This window comes from Anser cygnoides, chromosome 18 (genome assembly GCF_040182565.1).
Source record: "Anser cygnoides isolate HZ-2024a breed goose chromosome 18, Taihu_goose_T2T_genome, whole genome shotgun sequence".
In the NCBI taxonomy this organism is placed as follows: Eukaryota; Metazoa; Chordata; class Aves; order Anseriformes; family Anatidae; genus Anser; species Anser cygnoides.
Window position 1 is genome coordinate 7,502,139 of NC_089890.1, and position 17,506 is coordinate 7,519,644.

The following is a 17,506-nucleotide window of genomic DNA, read 5'->3' on the forward strand; positions in this document are numbered from 1 at the left end:
AGGGGATTTGCAAAGGATCTGCTCCTTGCTATACCTTGTCACAGATGATAATGGGGAGTCCAATAAGCTTTGGGCATCTCACTTGCAGAGTTAGTTTGCAAACTGTGTTTGACTCGCTTGTTCAGAGCTGCTTTTGTGAAAAGAGCTGAATTCCTCGAACAGAGCATGAGCTGCGCGGCATTGGGACCAGGAGGGTATTTTGCCTGTGAACAGCAGTGCACTGATGAGCAGAGATACGGCAGGCCTTAACCTTTCTCTGGAGCAAAACCTGACCCCTGATGACAGCTGCCAAGAGATTCGAAGATGTCGATTAGGCAGCTATCTGGGAATTGGTGGTCTACTGGAATACTCCTGGCTCAACAGCACAATCCTATGAATATCTGCAAAGGTTTCCAGGGAAAGGAGGGGCAGACTGTGATGCCTGTAGCTGAATGTCAGCGCTTTCCCCCTGTTGTTGCGAAAGGCAATGTCTTGTCACAGCTTCACTACTGCCTGAGACGGGCACAACTCCCTAGCTCCTTGTTCAGATGCAGCTTACTCCAGATGTGCACTGCTATCATTAAAGATCCTTGGGAACCCTCCACCCCAGCAATCCATCCACTACTACGTAAAAAGGTCAGACTAACTCACCGTTGCCTGCCATGCTGCAGCTATTTCTGTATAAAACCATGGCTGTCCATTGCAGATTCTGCTTCTGAACTCCCTCAGCTTCTGGATAGAGAGTATGGTGCTCTGTTTTTGTGAAATAGCAGTTACAGAGCGTGAGGGCCATCCTTCTGGCAGTGTTTTCCTAACTCGGGAAGTCTGCCTTCCCTCAAAGGAAGGCGCAGAATGCTTCTGGGAGCCTCCGTCCCTGAATAGTCTGCACCATCTGCTGGAATAAGAGAAGGACTGACTCACTAACCATGAATTTCAGGGACGCGGGAGACTTTGGGGAATAAAAAGTACTGGCTCAAACCTGCAATTACACATTTCTAGTAGTCTAAAAGGGGAAAAATGGCTAAAGATAATGCCTACCCCTGTGACCAATGCAATGACACGCACCCTTCAAAAAGAGGGTGTAATTATGGGGCCATATAATTCTAACAAGTAAACCCACAAGAATCCATCCCTACTATATGGGCATAGCTCTAGCCCACAGGAACATTTTAGCTCATTTATTTATACAGATTCATTCCTAACGTTCAGAAATACCATCCCATGCCTTAGGTAAGTCTTGCTTTGGATAACAAAACCTCAGCACTAACCTCCCTAAATTCCACTCAGTTGCACTGCAATCTGTGCAAAATTTGAAGCACAAGTCTTCCTTTTCATGCCTCTGCCCTCCAGTTTCCCCTCTTCTATAGAGATTTTTCCCCTCTTTCTCAGATTCCTGAACAGCATTAGTTCTTATTTCCTATTTTCCTTCTTTCTGCCATCCCTCCTCCTCCAAGGCATTCTTGTCAAACTATTAATTTCACCTTATTTGTCAGTACAGCAGCGCTCCATGACTGTGCTTTGCCGAACAAATGAACAGTTACACCTACCTTAAGATTCTTCTCACTCCACTGACTCTGCAGAAGAGGCAGTTTGTAAAATGCAAAGTAATATTAATATCTCCGCTCAGGAACTTCCACTTCGCTTTGCTAAGCTTTCATTTTGATTGAGCTCTGTTCTGAAAAGACACGACTAGCACTGGGCGTCTGCTCTATAACTCATCTGCGCCGCTGGCTGAGAATATCAAATAAGTCTGAATAACTTTAATATTAGATGTATTTTTTTTTCCCTTACTAAAGCAAATTCATATGAACGTCATCAGAACTTACTTCCACAGCACTGTTCGGAGAACATACTGTCTTGAACCCCAAACAAATGAACAGTAAAATATTTCCATTGATTTAACAGAACTGATCTAATCCCTTGCATCTCTTTAGATGAGTATTATACACCATTTCAGGGATATGCTCTACCTGCAGGAATAAAGCTTGCTTTAGCCTATAATAACATTCTGTACAACTGCCACTCCAATTTAAATGGTTTAAACCCAAGCCTTTATTTAAACAGATGAGCTTTCATTTGACGATACAGACAAGATATAAAAAACTTCTCCGGTAGTCCCTCCATAAAGGGCATTTTAATACTGTATTTGTACAAAAAAATTTACCAAAATGAGACAAAAACCATCACAAGATCTCCACAGCTAACACCCTCATTTCTGACGGGATGATGGAAAACTATTATGCACAAACATCTTTCTGCAGATTTGACTTCTCACAGAACAAGCTGAGAAACAGCTGAGAGCTGAGCTGTTGCTCTTCATGTTATAGGGTTACCTTTGAAGCACCGACTAATCACAAAGCAAGGCTCCCTGATTTGCTTTTCCTGCTTGCAGAAACAGCTGCCAATGCTTCTCCAAAACCATCCTTTCCTCTTATCTGAGGGATTGTATAAGTCCAGCGCAAGCACGCATGAGTAATTCTTCATTACCTGTTCGCAGCATGGCTGGCAGCCCCAAAAGATGTCTCAATAAAAACCTAAACTGTGGGCACTGATATTATTGGCTAGAGTTTACTTTCAGCATTTCCAAATAGACAAACAGCTGGAGTGGCTCAGGCCAGCTACGTGTCAGTTCAGCCCAGTATTCTGTCTCTCCCAGTAACAAACGAATGGGGAAAAAAAAAAATCAGAAAACCACCAAGAACGTGTAAGTAGGGACAAAGAAAAACAACTGCTCTCTCGTTGCACCTCTCAGCTGCCCCGCTGGATATTGCATCTGACCACCGCCAGCCTTCGGTGGACCTGTCTTCCACTATTTTTTTTAATCCACATCTTCCATCTTCTGCAATATCTAGTTACTTTAAGTTTTACAACTTAATACTTTTGAAAAACACACTGTTGTTTTAAATAGGCAGATACGTGGATACTGATGAGTATTCCCCATGATGCTTCTACTATTAAAAATAACAACTAACCTCTGCCCCTTTACCTTGTTCAGACCACTTATTGTTCTATAGGTCCTACAACATTCTCTTCATTCTTTTTTTTCTCCTTTTTTTTGGCCAAAAAACTTCCAGCCAGTTATGTTAATAACTTGTTAACTAGTAACTATCACTGGACAGAACCACTGCTGAGTACCTTCCCCTTAACTGCTTTAAACGGCAGCTGGATCCTGCTTCCACTGTAGCAGCCTCTCCATTAAATCTTCAAACGCTGCTGCAGTGACGGTACCTCCTCTGCACTGCTGTAATAACGGTACCGCCGAGATGGGAGAAAGTCTCTCATGTGACATGGGGCAGAACTGAGGGGATAAAAGGCTTGCTCAAACACGGCAGGGAAGAAGAAGGCTGAGCGTTTGGCTCGGTCCTGTTTTAGCCGCTGGACTGCCCTTATCGCAGAACGCACATTTGCTTTGGAGGCGAAGGTTCATCACAAGCGCGCACAGCTCAGCCAGAGGATCACAGCAAGAGAAAATGAGAGCAGAGCACTTTAAGAGCGCCCTGGGAAGCTGTAACCTGAAGCCTGCCGAAGGCTGGGCTGGGGAGGCAGCAAAAAGCAGATGTGGCTGCGTTGAGCCCGCACTGGCCCCGGCTCGCACCCGCTGGGAAGCTGCGGCAGCGGCGGCCGAGAGGAGCCCGAGGTAAGGGGCAGCTCGGGCTGCTTGCGCTGCCCCCGTGTCGGCAGCCAGCGGCCAGGGAGTGCCAGGGGTGTAAAGGGTGCAGGGATGATGCTGGGGAGCTCTTGGGGAGCCGGGGAGTGGGGAAAAAAACGGTTCTGCTGCAGGCGTGAAAAGGCGCGACGCCCGCCAGGTAGGTGAGCAATCTCAGCGAGGGTTGGCAGCCAGCAGCATCCCAGGGCACCTCTTTGCCACCGGGGCAGACGTGTGCTCAGGGACTGGGGGATTTTTTTCCCCTTTTCTGCCCTTCTAGTACCTGTGTTGCAGCTGGGAAGAGGCTTTTTCTTTGCAACGGTAACAATTTTGGCGATAGTCAACTCCTCTAGGTCTGGTGGTCGCAGGATGCCTCAGGAGTGGTGCTGTGGGGTGGAGCAATCACCTGAGGTCTGAGCTCGTGGGTGCTGTTTCGTAGGAGCCCTAAAATCAGAAGCATTCATAAACGATTTGAGACTTGTACCACTGTAGATGGAAAGCAAAACATTTCACTTCGCACCTGCAGGCCTTCGCAAACAGACAGCTCCAAGGCGCAAAGTTCCTCCTCAGCTCATTTCTCGTTTCTTCCTGTACCTTCCTGACTGTAACATCACACGCTGCATGCTGTTGCTCCTTCTCTTCTTTTTAAAGGCAGCTACAGATTGAAATAGCATGCCTGAAAACATCCAACACCTTTTCTCCAACCAAATTCTTCCCTCTCTGCATTTTTGGCTGTGGACTAAAGGCCATGCAAATAGAATCCAGATGTTCAGGCCAATTCAAATGCAAAAGGCTTTGTCCTTCTAAAATGGAAATTGCTTTTTGGCAAAGTTCGAGAAATATGAAGCTGGTGACAGTACTGGCAAAAACAATATAAATCTGCAAAACCAATCTCCGCTCCTATACTCCCAGGAGCTCAGTATAGTTGGAAGCAGGGATTGTGCTGAACCTTTTTTTCAGAGAAAAGGTTACGCTCCATGGAAAACCATCTCCAAACCAGACTGGGCCAAACCTCTTCTGCTCAGCATGCGAGAACACCGCTTGGTGCAGGCATCCTCAAAAGCCCTAGCGCCATGCCCTAGCTTTGCTTAGACGCATGCAGGGCTTGTCATCTCTGTTTCAGCGTGGTGCCTATTCATTTTAAAGCTCTGCAATGATACAAGCAATCCCAGCATCATACCCACTGTCATACCACCAAACATGGTTTGTTGCAGTGTAATAAGTCCTCTTAATAAGCATTTCCTGCACCAGAATATCTCATCTACTCAGCAACTGGGATAGCACGATGCGAGTGCACAGGGAAAAGAGGTACCACTTTTATCTTACACTGCCTAAACATACGCGAGAACTTCAGACGTCCACCGTGACACCACTCTCTCCAGGACAGAAGTACCTCCAGAAGAAAAGGGTTTGGGGAGGAAAGGAAAACGGTGAGCTGTCTTTCACTGAAGGAAAACCTCTGCCTGAACAGACTGGGTCCTGAACTCTGGCTGTCGTAGCCACGTGGCTTTAAGTTGTATTTCTACCAGCAGGCATGTTTCCTTTATAGCTGCAGTTAATCTGAAACACATGTTATTTCTCTTACTTCGCTGGATGCTTGGATCACAGGGGTTAGTTAAATACAACCCTCTTCCTTTAATTTCTGGGAATCTATATAAACATTGCCTCAGACCAGCCGCAGTGGCGTCTGTACTCAGGGGCATGACACTTCTGCAGTAGCTCTGGTTTACCCGCAGTGAAACCCTGGGTTAACACACTGCCCTTTGGACCAGACAGATCTGTCTGGAAGGGCCACATATGCCAATGCTGGAGTGATTAAAAGTGGATTCCACAGAAGGAAGCTTATCAGCTTTGGAAAGTTTGGTACTTTTCTCCCACCTCCATTAAAAATATGGAATAAGCCAAGCTCTGTCTCTAGATCTGGCACAGCATTAGGTATTTACTCCCAGCCCTTTTCCTCTCTGTCTTGTAAGAAAGATCTTCTATTGGTCTGTTATCAAACTGCAAATAAGAAGCAAAGGATTCAGTATAGCCTTCCAAGTACATGCAGACACAAGAAACATGGTAAATTAGTGCCCGAGGCAGAAAACTTGTTTACCAGAGCAGTAGGCAGACAGTTCTTCTCTTCTGCCCCATTCAACAACATGAATTTGCTACCTTTTATAAACGCTGATGTGTTGAATTTTTAGTCTAAAACTCAGAAGATATGATTTAGTGCCTTTCTTGACCATGGCACTCAGTAGCTGCCAGCATCAGTGTGGTTTGGGCCACACACATCTGCTTTTGTGTTCAGACACACCCAGGCATGTGTGTTTGCCCAATTTTGAAGTCATTGGAGCCAGGCTGGCTGAATACTTCGAGCAAGCTAGAGAAGAAGAAAACCCAGCTAAGATCAGGTGTGTGTTTCACAATCAAGAGGAACAAGCAGCAGCATGTCACTGCAGTTCCTGTCACAACCAGGTACAGCAAACAGGAGCAGCAGAGATGTATTTTTCTCAGTTGCTCAAACTGTCATGTTCTTACTCTGTAGGTTCAGGCATGCAGATTCCAGCGGTTCTCCTTTTCCTGGGTCTTTTAACTGTCCCAAGCAGATCCCAGAATTCGGCTGCTGGGCAGGTAAGTAGAAGACAACAGCAGAGAGTGAGAGCCATACTTGAAGCAGGTAATTTAATTTTAGAAAGTCTTACAAAAGGATTAAACGCTACCCTCCTAAGTTACTAGGTTTTTATTTAGCAACATAATGAGACTAACTCCTGCTTTACGCAGATAAAACCAAAGCAGTTAGAATCATCTCCTGATGTGAGGCAGATACAGGGGATTCCAACCTGAGCACTGCCTTCAGCTTTCTTGGGACGCTTTAAAGCGAAATCACTATTCCTACACTCTATCAGGAAGATTAAGCCAATACTTCTGCGGATCACAGGAGAGTGTCTGCAGATTGCTTGCCTTTGAAATGCTTCTGATTGCACCTGCCCTTGTAAAGTGCAAGTCTAAACAAAGTGCTCCTTGTACTTGCTAGAACTCTGCCACCACTGATGGAGCTAATGCTGGCGAGGTCGAAGAGGAAGATCCATTCTATAAAAGCCCTGTAAACAAGCTGGCAGCTGCAGTCTCCAACTTTGGCTATGACCTGTACCGTCAGCAATCTAGCCGGACAGCCACTGCCAATGTGCTACTGTCTCCGTTCAGTCTGGCTACTGCACTCTCTGGTCTCTCACTCGGTGAGTTCCTTTTTTCACGTGCTGTTTGACTTGCCAGGCCTTCCTTCATGCTGTTGTCCTTGTTGTTGGCAGGGGCTGGAGAACGAACAGAAGATGTCATTTCTCGTGCTCTCTTCTACGATCTACTTAACAAAGCTGAGGTCCACAACACCTACAAGGACCTACTGGCCGCTGTGACTGGACCAGAGAAGAGCCTGAAAAGCGCCTCCCGTATCATCTTGGAGAAAAGTACAAGTCCTTCTTCCCCTCTATCAAAATTTACCTATATAAACTAGCAGCAGGTAGAAAACACTGAACCAATAGCACCACAGTAACAGCCTTGGCTCTCAGACTGTTAAGCCACAACAGACAGTGTGTGGAATGCATTCCTGCTCCAGATAAAGCCTGGAAAGTTTGCGTACATATAAATAAGTGAAAAGACCAGACATGCACCAAAAGGCACTGGTGAGAGAGCAACTAGCATGCACAAGACTTAGAAGAAACTTGCTGCGAGGATTTTGCCTTCACTCTAGGTTTCCTGGCAGATGCTGCTAACTACCAAGAACCACAAATCACATTTTCCTATTTGTGACAGCATTCAGCCAGTTTTCTTTGTTTAATTCATTGCAGAAATATTTGAGATATCTGCTTTCAGCATGCAATGAACATCTGCTGAGAAAGCTGAGAGCTATTCTTTGGAACATGCTAGTTCCCAGAATCCAATAGGCTGAGTAAGCTACGCTCATATAGAAAAAGCTGGAAAAAAAAAAAGACAGATTGATTGATGTAGGAATAGCTGTGTCCAAGCCTTCTCTTGTTATCTCTCATCTTTACTTTTCAGAGAGAGTTATTCCATACCCTAGCATGGCTGGCTACGGGACTGAATCAGTTTCCTCCGCTCATTCTTTTTCAAAGCAGGTTTCAGGATACACACAGCCACAGATCTGTTTTATGAGAGAACTGCTGCTGGGCTTTGGATTGCAGTTTGCAGCCTTGAAATTGTTTTGATAAGGGAGCTAACTGCAACATTGATCTTTTTGTTCCCCAGGACTGAGGGTGAAGTCTGCTTTTCACAGCCAACTCGAGAAGTCCTACAAAATGCGTCTGAGGGCATTAAGTGGCAATGCCCAATTAGACCTTCAAGAAATCAACAACTGGGTTCGGCAGCAGACAAAGGGGAGGATTCTGCGGTTTATGAAAGACATGCCCACAGATGTCAGCATTCTCCTTGCTGGGGCTGCTTACTTCAAGGGTAAGAACGCTGCATACTCTGTTACAGAGAAGGACTATTAAGTACATGTTAGAAGAGATGTGAGGGAATGATCTCACTGCCAGTAGCGCAAACAGACTGCCAGAGATGAATATAAGAAGAAAGCGTTTGAGCATGTTTAATAAACAAGAAAAAAAATGCATGCTACCTAAACAGAAGTAGTCCTCAAGGGAGGAATTATTGCTCCTGGGAAGCTGAATCTTGACCTGTTTGCAGTAACAGAGCAGAGAAGAAAGTGTAAGCTAGCAAAACTCAATGGCAAAGAAAATATTAACATTTAGGGAAGGCAGAGGTTAAAAACTGTACTGAGCCTTAGTACCACACTGTAGAGGGCATGGAGGGAGATGCTGGAAAGCTGTTCTAGAGCGTGCTCCAAGCCAGCACCTACAGAATCCAGTGTCCTGGAGAATTATCGCTTAGAGACAAGGAGCAAAACAAAGGTGGGGAGAGAAGTGCTTTATGTGCATGGACACAATTGTTACCCTTTAAAATAGTTTTGTAATTGCATAAGTGGACATCAGCTTCCCAACAGCTACTCCACCCATGAGCTGGCTTGATTTTTTATTTTTTTTTAATTTCTCCTTTAGCCAATTCTCAGATGAAAAGGAGGGGCCTAAAAGTGGCAGTAAATCAATAGGTCCAATCAGTCTATTTCCATCTCTACTACCATTCCTTTATGTCTCAACTTTTAAAGCACAAATAATGCATATACAAAGCACAAGATTACTCAGCCGTAGACACAGGCCCAGTTTCCTATGCTATTATTCCAGAAAACCTTCCCTTTTATCTTTGAAAAAACAGGGACTTGGGGAACCAAGTTTGACACCAAGAGGACCGCTCTGAAGGACTTCCATCTGGATGAGGACAGAACTGTGAAGGTGTCCATGATGTCAGAGCCCAAGGCCATACTGCGATATGGTTTTGACTCAGAGCTCAACTGCAAGGTCAGACAGCAAATATTGCACAAGATCTAAACCTACTGAGGAACAGGCTCAGCTACACTTACCTGTTAACCTATTCCAGAAGACAGCCTCACTCCACCCATCAGGCTAGTTCTGCAATCCCTGTTTTGAAAGGCACTATGCTTATTCTTGGAGTATTTTTCTTTCACATAGGCTGTGTGACAAGCAGTCCCAAGCTTAAATAATGCGCAGATCCTACTAGCCTGTATTGCTCTATTTAAAGTTAGGTTAGAGGGACAGAACACAGAACTTTTCGATCTCTTCTTCTTTCAACAAATCTTGCACTGTAGCATGAGCTCAAAGAAGCTGTCCCAGGCGGGAATCCCCCAAAGCAGTAGTGTAGTTCACTAGATTCACCAGGTGAAAAAGAGCTCTTGCCATCTACTAATTGAGAGGGGGAAGCAGAGGTTGATGAAATCTTGGGCACAAGAAAGGTCAGGGAGCATCATGTCCAGTAAAAGCAACCAGATAAGGAGACAAAACGTTAACTGGAAAGGCTGACCAGGCAGCCAAGGGTTCAGGTCTGGGACTGGTACAGGGGAGGGTAAAACTGTCTCCTGTGGGGATGGCCCTTTCTTATTCGTAACTGGCCTTCCAGATTGCCCAGCTGCCACTGACAGAAGGAGTCAGCGCCATGTTCTTCCTGCCTACGAAGGTGACCCAGAATATGACTCTGATTGAGGAAAGCCTCACTTCTGAGTTTGTCCATGACGTCGACAAGGAGCTGAAGACAGTCCATGCGGTGCTAAGCTTGCCCAAGCTAAAGCTGAACTATGAAGAGGCACTTGACAGCACTCTAAAGGAGACAAGTATGTACATCACACTACCTCTACAGACTGCCAGGTCTGAAAGCAGGAGGCAAGTTGCTTCCTGCTCACAGAAAACATGATGCTGGTGGGTTATTAGTTTGGCCCTGCTCTCAGTCTTACAGATTTCACCATCAGCTAAACCACCTCGGCCCAGGACTCCTCAACTTTTATCATATCTGTCCATCAAGCTCATACACTGTTTCTGAGATGCAGAGGGAGAAGCACAGTACAAGCAGATCTAAACTTCTTCTCCCCGTTGCCCCCATTAAACTCTACCTGAGCAGCTATGTGATGCCCTCCTGGATCACAGCATTAGCAGTACCGCTCTTCCATCTGACATCTATGCCTTTAGTTAATGGAATTTTCTTTCTTTCCTCCAGGGCTCCAATCACTTTTCACATCACCTGATTTTACCAAGATCTCTGCCAAACCTATTAAGCTATCTCATGTGCAACACAAGGCAATTCTGGAGCTTAACGAAGATGGGGAAAAATCCACACCGATTCCTGGGGTGAATGCTGCTCGTCTGACCTTCCCCATAGAATATCACGTGGACAGACCTTTCCTTCTTGTGCTGCGAGATGATACCACTGGAACCCTCCTCTTCATTGGAAAGATCCTGGACCCCAGGAGTGTTTAGATCCGTTCACAGTAATTTGCGATGGTAGGGCTCAAATGGAAGGGGTGGTATTGGGAGGGATACTCGCTCCCTGCTCTGCTGCACAAAGACACAACTTGCAAATTTTATGCCTTTATGCTGCAATAAAAGAGCTTTTGCTATTAATCTCCACAACCCCAGTATTCTTCCTTGAAGGACTCTCCTGTATACATCACGTTTTCACACTCCCATTTTCCCTAGACTGAGCCCCAATGCAGTTCTGTCCTATATGCAAACATCAGTCTAGTATATACTGGATTTTCCCGTATCCCATCTTCCAAGCTGAAGCTAGTTGTTCATACTGAATCCCTCATCCCTGATGGGACTGCTCTGCTAGCCCTCCAAGTTCTGCAGTGTCCCCTCTTCATAGAGTCATAGAATTGTTTGAGTTGGAAGGAACCTTAAAGATCTAATTCCAATCGCCCTGCCATAGGCAGAGACACCTCCCACCAGAGGGGCTCAAAGCCCCATCCAACCTGGTCCTGAACACATCCAGGGATGGGGAATCCATAACTTCTCTGGGCAACCTGTTCCAGTGCCTCACCACCCTCATAGTAAACAATTTCTTCCTTATATCTAATCTAAATCTCCTCTTACAGCTTGTAAGTTTGCACTTCCCAGCCTGCTGCCTCATCCACTCCAACCATTTACATTTCACACTGACAAGAAAGAAAGTGCTTCAATGGTATTAGAAGTAAAAGGCAACGTGGTCTGGATGACTGCATGTTCGTGACCAGCAGAGTACCACACATGGGAGACTCACATCTCTAGAAACACACTCGTAAGCATCTCAGGCATTTGCTTCAAACCCATATGCAAAAACTCTACAGCAGCATCTATTTCCACCATAGCACACGCAGACCCCTCAGGTTAGAACCGGTCATTTTATTTACAACAGTCTCACTAAAGAGCATTTCAGATTTCACTCAAGATGTTACATGCAATTTTCCAGCTTGTACTACATGACTACCTTACCACACAAAACTTAGCTTTGATGAAAGATCACATTGCAGCTTCCTTTGATAGGGAAATTAAGTCCTCTGAAGGATGCTTCTGGGAAGCTCTAACAGACAGGTCTTCATCTCTTGTAGTTCCCGGATCTGAGTACTCTGAGGACCACAGTGCACTGTCAGAATCTTCTCTGCTCTTTGAATTGTGCTCAGAGCTTCAGAAACTGCAAATCTGAAGTAGGAAGTGAGTAAGAAGAGTATACAAAATACTTAACTCAGCTCCCTTGACTTGCACAACCTTCGACCCTTCCCCCAAAAAACCTAAGCCTGTTCACGGGTATAGATCCTACCCTCCACTGCCTTTCAACACCAGGCAAATAGCACGCACTTCAGCTGCAAAGGGAGGATGGGTTAAAAAAAATTAAAGAGATGGACAAAAAACTAAAACATTGAGTATATGTATGCACTACTTCCTCGCTGCAGCACCCGCTAAAATTCAGACAGTTAAAGGGAGGTGTTGTTAAAAGACGTGCCGTAGTCTGGGGATTTGCTTGTCAGAAGAGGGTCGAAACAGAGCAAGGAGATTTTATTTCCTTGTTTGGAAAGATGTCAGCAACATTGTACAGCCACGTAAACATTGAGGGTGACTAGTTAGAATAAAACAATAGGATGGGGAGAAACGGAGCCAGGGAATGGAAAAGAATAGGGAGGCACAAAGCAAAGAAATGGGTCCAAAGAGAGGCATAAAAGACAAGTGAACCCCATTAGGGTTAATGAACTTGCATTTGAGTAGTATACAACTCTTGTACCCGTGCCTAAGGTCCTGCAAGGTGCCAAGGACCGCCTGCCGTGATATTGTGTCAGACACACAGGAGTGGTGCAGGGAAGGGAGAGAGAATGAAAGCAACTTTACCCATTGAAGAGAATTTGTGCCAGTTTGAAAAGTTCATGACCCATTTCTACACTTGATGGCCCGTGATGCGTTTCTACAATCTGAATACTTCTCTCCAGGTGTCTGGCTGCTTCCTGCCACTTTCCTGATTGGGAAAAAAAAAAAAAAAAAAACAAATCACCATGAATAAATACTGTTTAGAGTCACAGTCGTCCAGAGTTTGACAGCATTATGCAAAGCATGATGAACTGTGCACACAGCATTCTTGAGAGGTTGCTGTCCTCTGAACCAGGACAAGGAAACTAGAAGAAAGTGAGATCACACTGTTCATTGACAGATGGGAACACAGTTTTAGCTAAAGCAGTCTTTCTGAGAGCTCCACTGTCAAAACTAGAGAAATGCAGTAGGGGAAAAGTAAAAAGGCTAGTCAGGGGAAATGCTAGTCTTGTTAAATTCAAAGTTCAGAAAACTAAAGACAATCTTGAGTGAGAAGACAATGCCATACCAAGAGTAGCATAGACCTGTGCCAGATGATCCTCCATCTCTCCCATCAGCAAATGCTCCGGTGACAAGAAGTTTCTAGCATCCATCTGACACTTCAGGAGCATTTTGATAGCCTCATCTATAAAACAGGATATAAAGTTCATCTTAGTGGCCAGTCTCTGGATTGACATGATCCATGAAATGAAACCAGTCCACTCTCATCTCTGTATCTTACACAACTCGAGCTGGATTTGGTTCGGATTCAACATCTACTTCCTCTGCAACCCTCCTCACTCTAATGCAGGGCTGGCCAGACTCGCTCCAGGAAAGCAAGGCCTGAGAATGCATAACTCCAAAGTTATCCCGAGTTCTTTTAGTCACTATGGAACAACGTGTGACTTAGATTAACACCCAGATCAGGAGTATAAAAAACCTAAAGCTCAAGTCCCCAGGGACACCAGGCTTCATGCCAGGGGACCTCAACTATGTAAGCAACAGTGCCATCTCACGGCCAGAACCATGTCTCCTGATGCGTACTCATGAGCTGCTGACCTTAAAGCAGAAAGCTGAGCCTTACCAGCCCTGCTGTCTCTTAGCAGTTCTAACGCTTTCTTGATTTGTCGCTGAAGGTCTCGTAAATGCCGTGACAGGCTCTCTCTGCTGACTGAGCGCGCACAAGCTTCATTTGAACAACAAAGCACGTCTTCCCCCTGTGGAAATCATCCCTGTGATCATTCCTGCTCACATTCAACTCAAAGCTTACTTTCCATAACCGTATCTCTGTATTATGCTACAGAGGTGCTAAACGTAGCTGAAAAACTAAGTGACTTCCTTGTAAACTGCTGTTAACTTACTCAGATTTTGGGAGAAACTTCCAGGAATAGCTATGATCACATGGGCCAGTCTGAGCCCACTACAGGCTAGGCCAAAGCAGGGTCATGAGTTACACAACTGATGTTCACACAAAGCATGTACTGTGTTGTCTTTTCTAACACACACTACATGCTGTTTTCATTTCCATCCTGTGAGCTGCAGATAGTGAGACTCTCACTACACGGAGCCCCTGCAATTACACCATGTTCTAGACTTCAGGCCCCAATTTTCTTTCCTAAATATCCCCCTCCACCCAGTACTATATCCCCCTGATATTATGAGGTTCCTCCTGCAGGTTCCAAGGGATTTTAACTTCCTGTTAAGGGCAGTATTTTCCCTCTAATGCTGGAAGATTGACAAACAAGAACTTTGCAAGGAAGCTGCTCAGAACAGTGAGATACTGCCTTGACTCTGCAGGTCATGGACACAGGTCTTTAAATCCTGCCTTTCCCAGAGACCCAAACATTACACATCCTGATCATGTTAAACAATCATAATTATGGAGGAACTACCTGCATTGAAGCCTGGCAGCTAGGACAGCAAAATGAGTTCCTCACGGACACCACACTCTTGTCGCCAGACTCTAACTCCTCAAGGCACGCCTGACAGTGGCACTCAAAGAAATACTGACTGAGAAGCTGTTGTCTCTCAGCAACCTTCATTCTACATCGGTGAGGCCCTGCAAAAGGATGGCAAAGGTAGAAAGCGCTGAACAAGTACAGTTCCTAACATTAGCCTAAAATCTATCTTTGTTAAAACGGAGACTAAACGGAACATCTTTTGGGGAGTACAAAACCGGAGACTGTGAAAGCGTGATAGTGGGCTTAAGAGATAAACACTTGGTTTGATAGCTTTGATCAAGGCTCATACATAAACAAAGACTCTAGCAACATTAGACTGGGAATCGTGATATTATTAGCTATCAGTCAGTGTGCCAAGCAGAGGTGAAAGGATGTCTGTGTCTTGAGACAGAGTTAACACTTACCATAGCAATGGAAAATCTCCTGGCCGCTTGAGATTGGCTGTGATGCCCTGACAGTGGCAGCTGTCCCACTAAATGACACACTGATATTGGGGCTGCACGAATGGTTCAGAAGGCTGAGGACAGGGAAGAAGGCTGTTGCCAGGCGCACGGGTTTCTTATTTACAACAGCACCATCTCCAGACCCTAAAGAAAGAGGAAAAACAAGTATGTTAAGAATGAATTCTCTGTAACCCGTCACAAATTGGACACTAGAAAGATTCTTTCCCTAGAGAGACTATTTCCCTAGAAGATTCTTTTAACAGAAAGATTTCTGGTGTATTGCTACAATAAAAAATAGCTAAATATCATCTACGTATGCACCAAAGAACAGGCTGGCATGGGACAGGACATTAATTTTAAGCAAGTCATTCCCATCTGTAACAGGAGCTTTCTATAGCTCTCTGCTTCACATGAAACAGATAAGCAAGGATAACAAAGAAGAGCTTAAAAGTTTTTCTTACCCAACTCCCGCATTACAGTGATCGCTTGTGCATTACATTGCAGCTGCAACACATGCCTCAGCATTGCTTCTGCCATAATCTGCAGCTCTGGAGACAGCTCATCAGATGTTTTTTCACATGCCTTAGTTCCGGACCCCTTCTCAGACGATTCCTGATTCAGAACAGCAGCCTCCAGACCGGCTTCTTGCAGTTTCCTGCATATAGCTACTACACTCAGCATGCAAAGGAACTTATGTTCAGGGCTATGCTTCTCAGCATGTGGCAAGAGGTTGAACACAGCTCGGTAAGAACTCTGGTACTGGCCATTATCATTACAACCAGGGATACCTCTGGTTCCAGTTCTCGTATCTGGTGCCTCACTGGGATGTTTACATCTTGCCTTGGTGTTATGAAGATCTTCATCATCATCATGGGACTGCTCCACCAGCCTGCTAACCTCTGAAAATCCTGCCAGTAGAACAGTCCTTAAAGCAACGTGGCAGAAGACCCCTAACGTGAGAAGCAGCGCTCCCAAGGAGCACTCTGTCCTGTGGTATTGCTCCCATGCCGTATCTGCACAGTTTTGGCTGCAGTACTTTGCATAACTGCACCCACGGCAAGGCACAGAGGCTAAAAGCTGCTTCAGACAACGGTGGCAATAAAGATCTGCGTTAGTGAATCGAGTATCCCACACCATTTCACCGCTGTCCTGTAGCAGGCAGCTCTCCCCTTCTTCTGGGCAGAGCACGCTTACAAAGGCCTCCTCTTTCAACAGGTTCTGTCCTGGCAGGATGTCCCGTGAGGCCACCAAGTGACGTCCTTTCTCTGTATTGAACTTCAAGCTCAAAGATGAAGACGCACCTGAAATACTGTCGTTCTCTTCCCAGATCTCTGGCTCTCTTTGAGTATCACCGCACGTTTCTCGTGCAGCCTCTGGACAGCTCTCTCTCTCAAGTACTTTAAGCTTCAGTTGATTTAACTTTTTCAGCAGCGTCTGGTGTGCAGGACTAGTCATAATCCCATCCAGAGCAATTTTATTTTCCACTGCAGCGAGGGTGTCTGCTGCATCCTGTACCCTCCCCAAGCACAGCAGGCATTCAGCTTTCCGCAGCAAGACCTTGGGCAGCAGTCTGTCTGGATAGCCATGACTTTGAGCCCTGGCAATATCTTCCAAACAAACCTAGAAACAAAGATAAGGCCTTTTAAATGTACTTGAAAATCACGTGCACTTTTATTCTGTCTAAGATTCAACATGTTTTAGTAAGACTGTTAATCGGCAAATTTCCCGTTCATAGCCAATCTGCGGCCAGATAAAAACTCCTAACATAGAATAAGAAGGAAAGCGTGGAAGTCTAAGTAACGATGGAAGCTTTGAGCACAGCTTCAGCAGCTTACCTCTCTTGCTCTGACAACCTGTCGTTATTGCGGCCTTTACAGAAGCAGCCACCTGAGGCCCCCCGTGCAGACATTGCATGCCAACACCTCAGATACCGCTTGGGCTTTTCTTTGCCCTATTTCCCCTTGTGCACACTGATCTGCTCCAGGACGCTCAGGAGCCCAGCCACCACCCCTCAGGGGCGCCCCAAAACCTCTTACCTCAAAGTGGCCGAGGTGAAAGAGAGCAGCCGAGCGGTTGGCAAAGCACAGGGACGCCTCGGGGCTGCCGGGGAGCTCGTGGGACGCTGCCTGCGGAGGAGAACGGAGGGCGCTGCCTCACGGGGGGGCACCACGGGCTGTGCCTCACCGGGGGCACCCTCAGCGGGACCCTCGTCACCCGGATGCTCCCTCACGGGGGAAACCCCAAACACCGGGCCTCGGGGGACCCCGAACACGGGGGGGGGGGGGACCCCAAACACCGGGGGGGAGGGAACACAAACACCGCGGGGGGGGACGCCCCATGAGCCCCGTACCCGCGAGTAGAGCAGCGCAGCATCACCGTAGCAGCAGCCGCCGAACCGCCGGTTCCCCTCCTCCCGGTACCAGCGAGCGGCCGCCGGTTCCTTGCCGGTGCGCGCCCGGCGGCACAGCCGCTGCAGGGCCGCCGCCTCCTCCGCTCCGGGCCTAACGGGACAACGGAAGGGGGGGTATCAGCACCGTTAGGCCCGGCCCGGCTTGTCCCGGTCCCTCCGGCCCCACCGCTCACCTGAGGAGGCCGCAGGCCACCCGCAGCGCCTCGCCCGGCGGCGCCGCCTCCAGCCGTTCCCTCAGCGCCGGCCCCAGCGCGGCCCGGCACCGCGCGGCGCAGCGCCGCCATTCCTCCACCGGCAGCGCCATGGAGCCACGCTCCCACCGCCTAATGGCGGCGCCCAGCCGGGTGAAC

General features: G+C 46.7%; 2 protein-coding genes across 5 annotated transcripts; one reads left to right on the forward strand and one right to left on the reverse strand.

The window, feature by feature from the left end:
• The first annotated feature begins 3,557 nt into the window (after window positions 1-3,557).
• On the forward strand, window positions 3,558-10,659 carry SERPINF1 (serpin family F member 1). Its single transcript, XM_013189919.3, has 8 exons — window positions 3,558-3,616; window positions 6,156-6,241; window positions 6,645-6,846; window positions 6,919-7,074; window positions 7,874-8,077; window positions 8,897-9,039; window positions 9,656-9,866; window positions 10,247-10,659. Exons 2-8 carry the CDS (start codon window positions 6,164-6,166, stop codon window positions 10,504-10,506), a joined length of 1,254 nt encoding a protein of 417 aa, XP_013045373.3. The 5' UTR covers window positions 3,558-3,616; window positions 6,156-6,163; the 3' UTR covers window positions 10,507-10,659.
• SMYD4 (SET and MYND domain containing 4) lies at window positions 3,616-17,504 on the reverse strand. 4 transcript variants are annotated; one of them, XR_010825751.1, is made up of 11 exons: window positions 17,330-17,504; window positions 17,097-17,247; window positions 16,783-16,872; window positions 15,208-16,366; window positions 14,708-14,890; window positions 14,235-14,401; window positions 13,427-13,559; window positions 12,872-12,988; window positions 12,388-12,511; window positions 11,500-11,706; window positions 3,616-4,069 (listed from the first exon to the last, which is right to left on the reverse strand). XR_010825751.1 is itself a non-coding variant. In XM_066979685.1 (10 exons), the coding sequence occupies exons 1-10, from the start codon at window positions 17,458-17,460 to the stop codon at window positions 11,556-11,558; spliced, it is 2,406 nt and encodes an 801-aa protein (XP_066835786.1). In that variant the 5' UTR covers window positions 17,461-17,504; the 3' UTR covers window positions 11,390-11,555. The 4 variants fall into 4 exon arrangements, 2 of the variants coding, with proteins under 2 accessions (XP_066835786.1, XP_066835787.1); XR_010825750.1 differs by lacking the exon at window positions 3,616-4,069 and adding an exon at window positions 4,457-8,301; XM_066979685.1 differs by lacking the exon at window positions 3,616-4,069 and having other exon boundaries at window positions 11,390-11,706.
• Between the last annotated feature and the right edge of the window lie 2 nt (window positions 17,505-17,506).

Bases quoted from the DNA above. Each gene is read 5' to 3' on its own strand.
- SERPINF1 (XM_013189919.3), top strand. From the start codon at position 6,164: ATGCAGATTCCAGCGGTTCTCCTTTTCCTGGGTCTTTTAACTGTCCCA. The intron at 6,847-6,918 runs GTGAGTTCCTTT...TGTTGTTGGCAG, and splicing joins ACTCTCTGGTCTCTCACTCG to GGGCTGGAGAACGAACAGAA. The intron at 8,078-8,896 runs GTAAGAACGCTG...TTGAAAAAACAG, and splicing joins TGGGGCTGCTTACTTCAAGG to GGACTTGGGGAACCAAGTTT.
- SMYD4 (XM_066979685.1), bottom strand. From the start codon at position 17,460: ATGGCGCTGCCGGTGGAGGAATGGCGGCGCTGCGCCGCGCGGTGCCGG. The intron at 16,367-16,782 runs GTAAGAGGTTTT...CTTTGTTTCTAG, and splicing joins TTCACCTCGGCCACTTTGAG to GTTTGTTTGGAAGATATTGC. The intron at 13,560-14,234 runs GTAGTTCCTCCA...TGATTTCCACAG, and splicing joins GCTGCCAGGCTTCAATGCAG to GGGGAAGACGTGCTTTGTTG.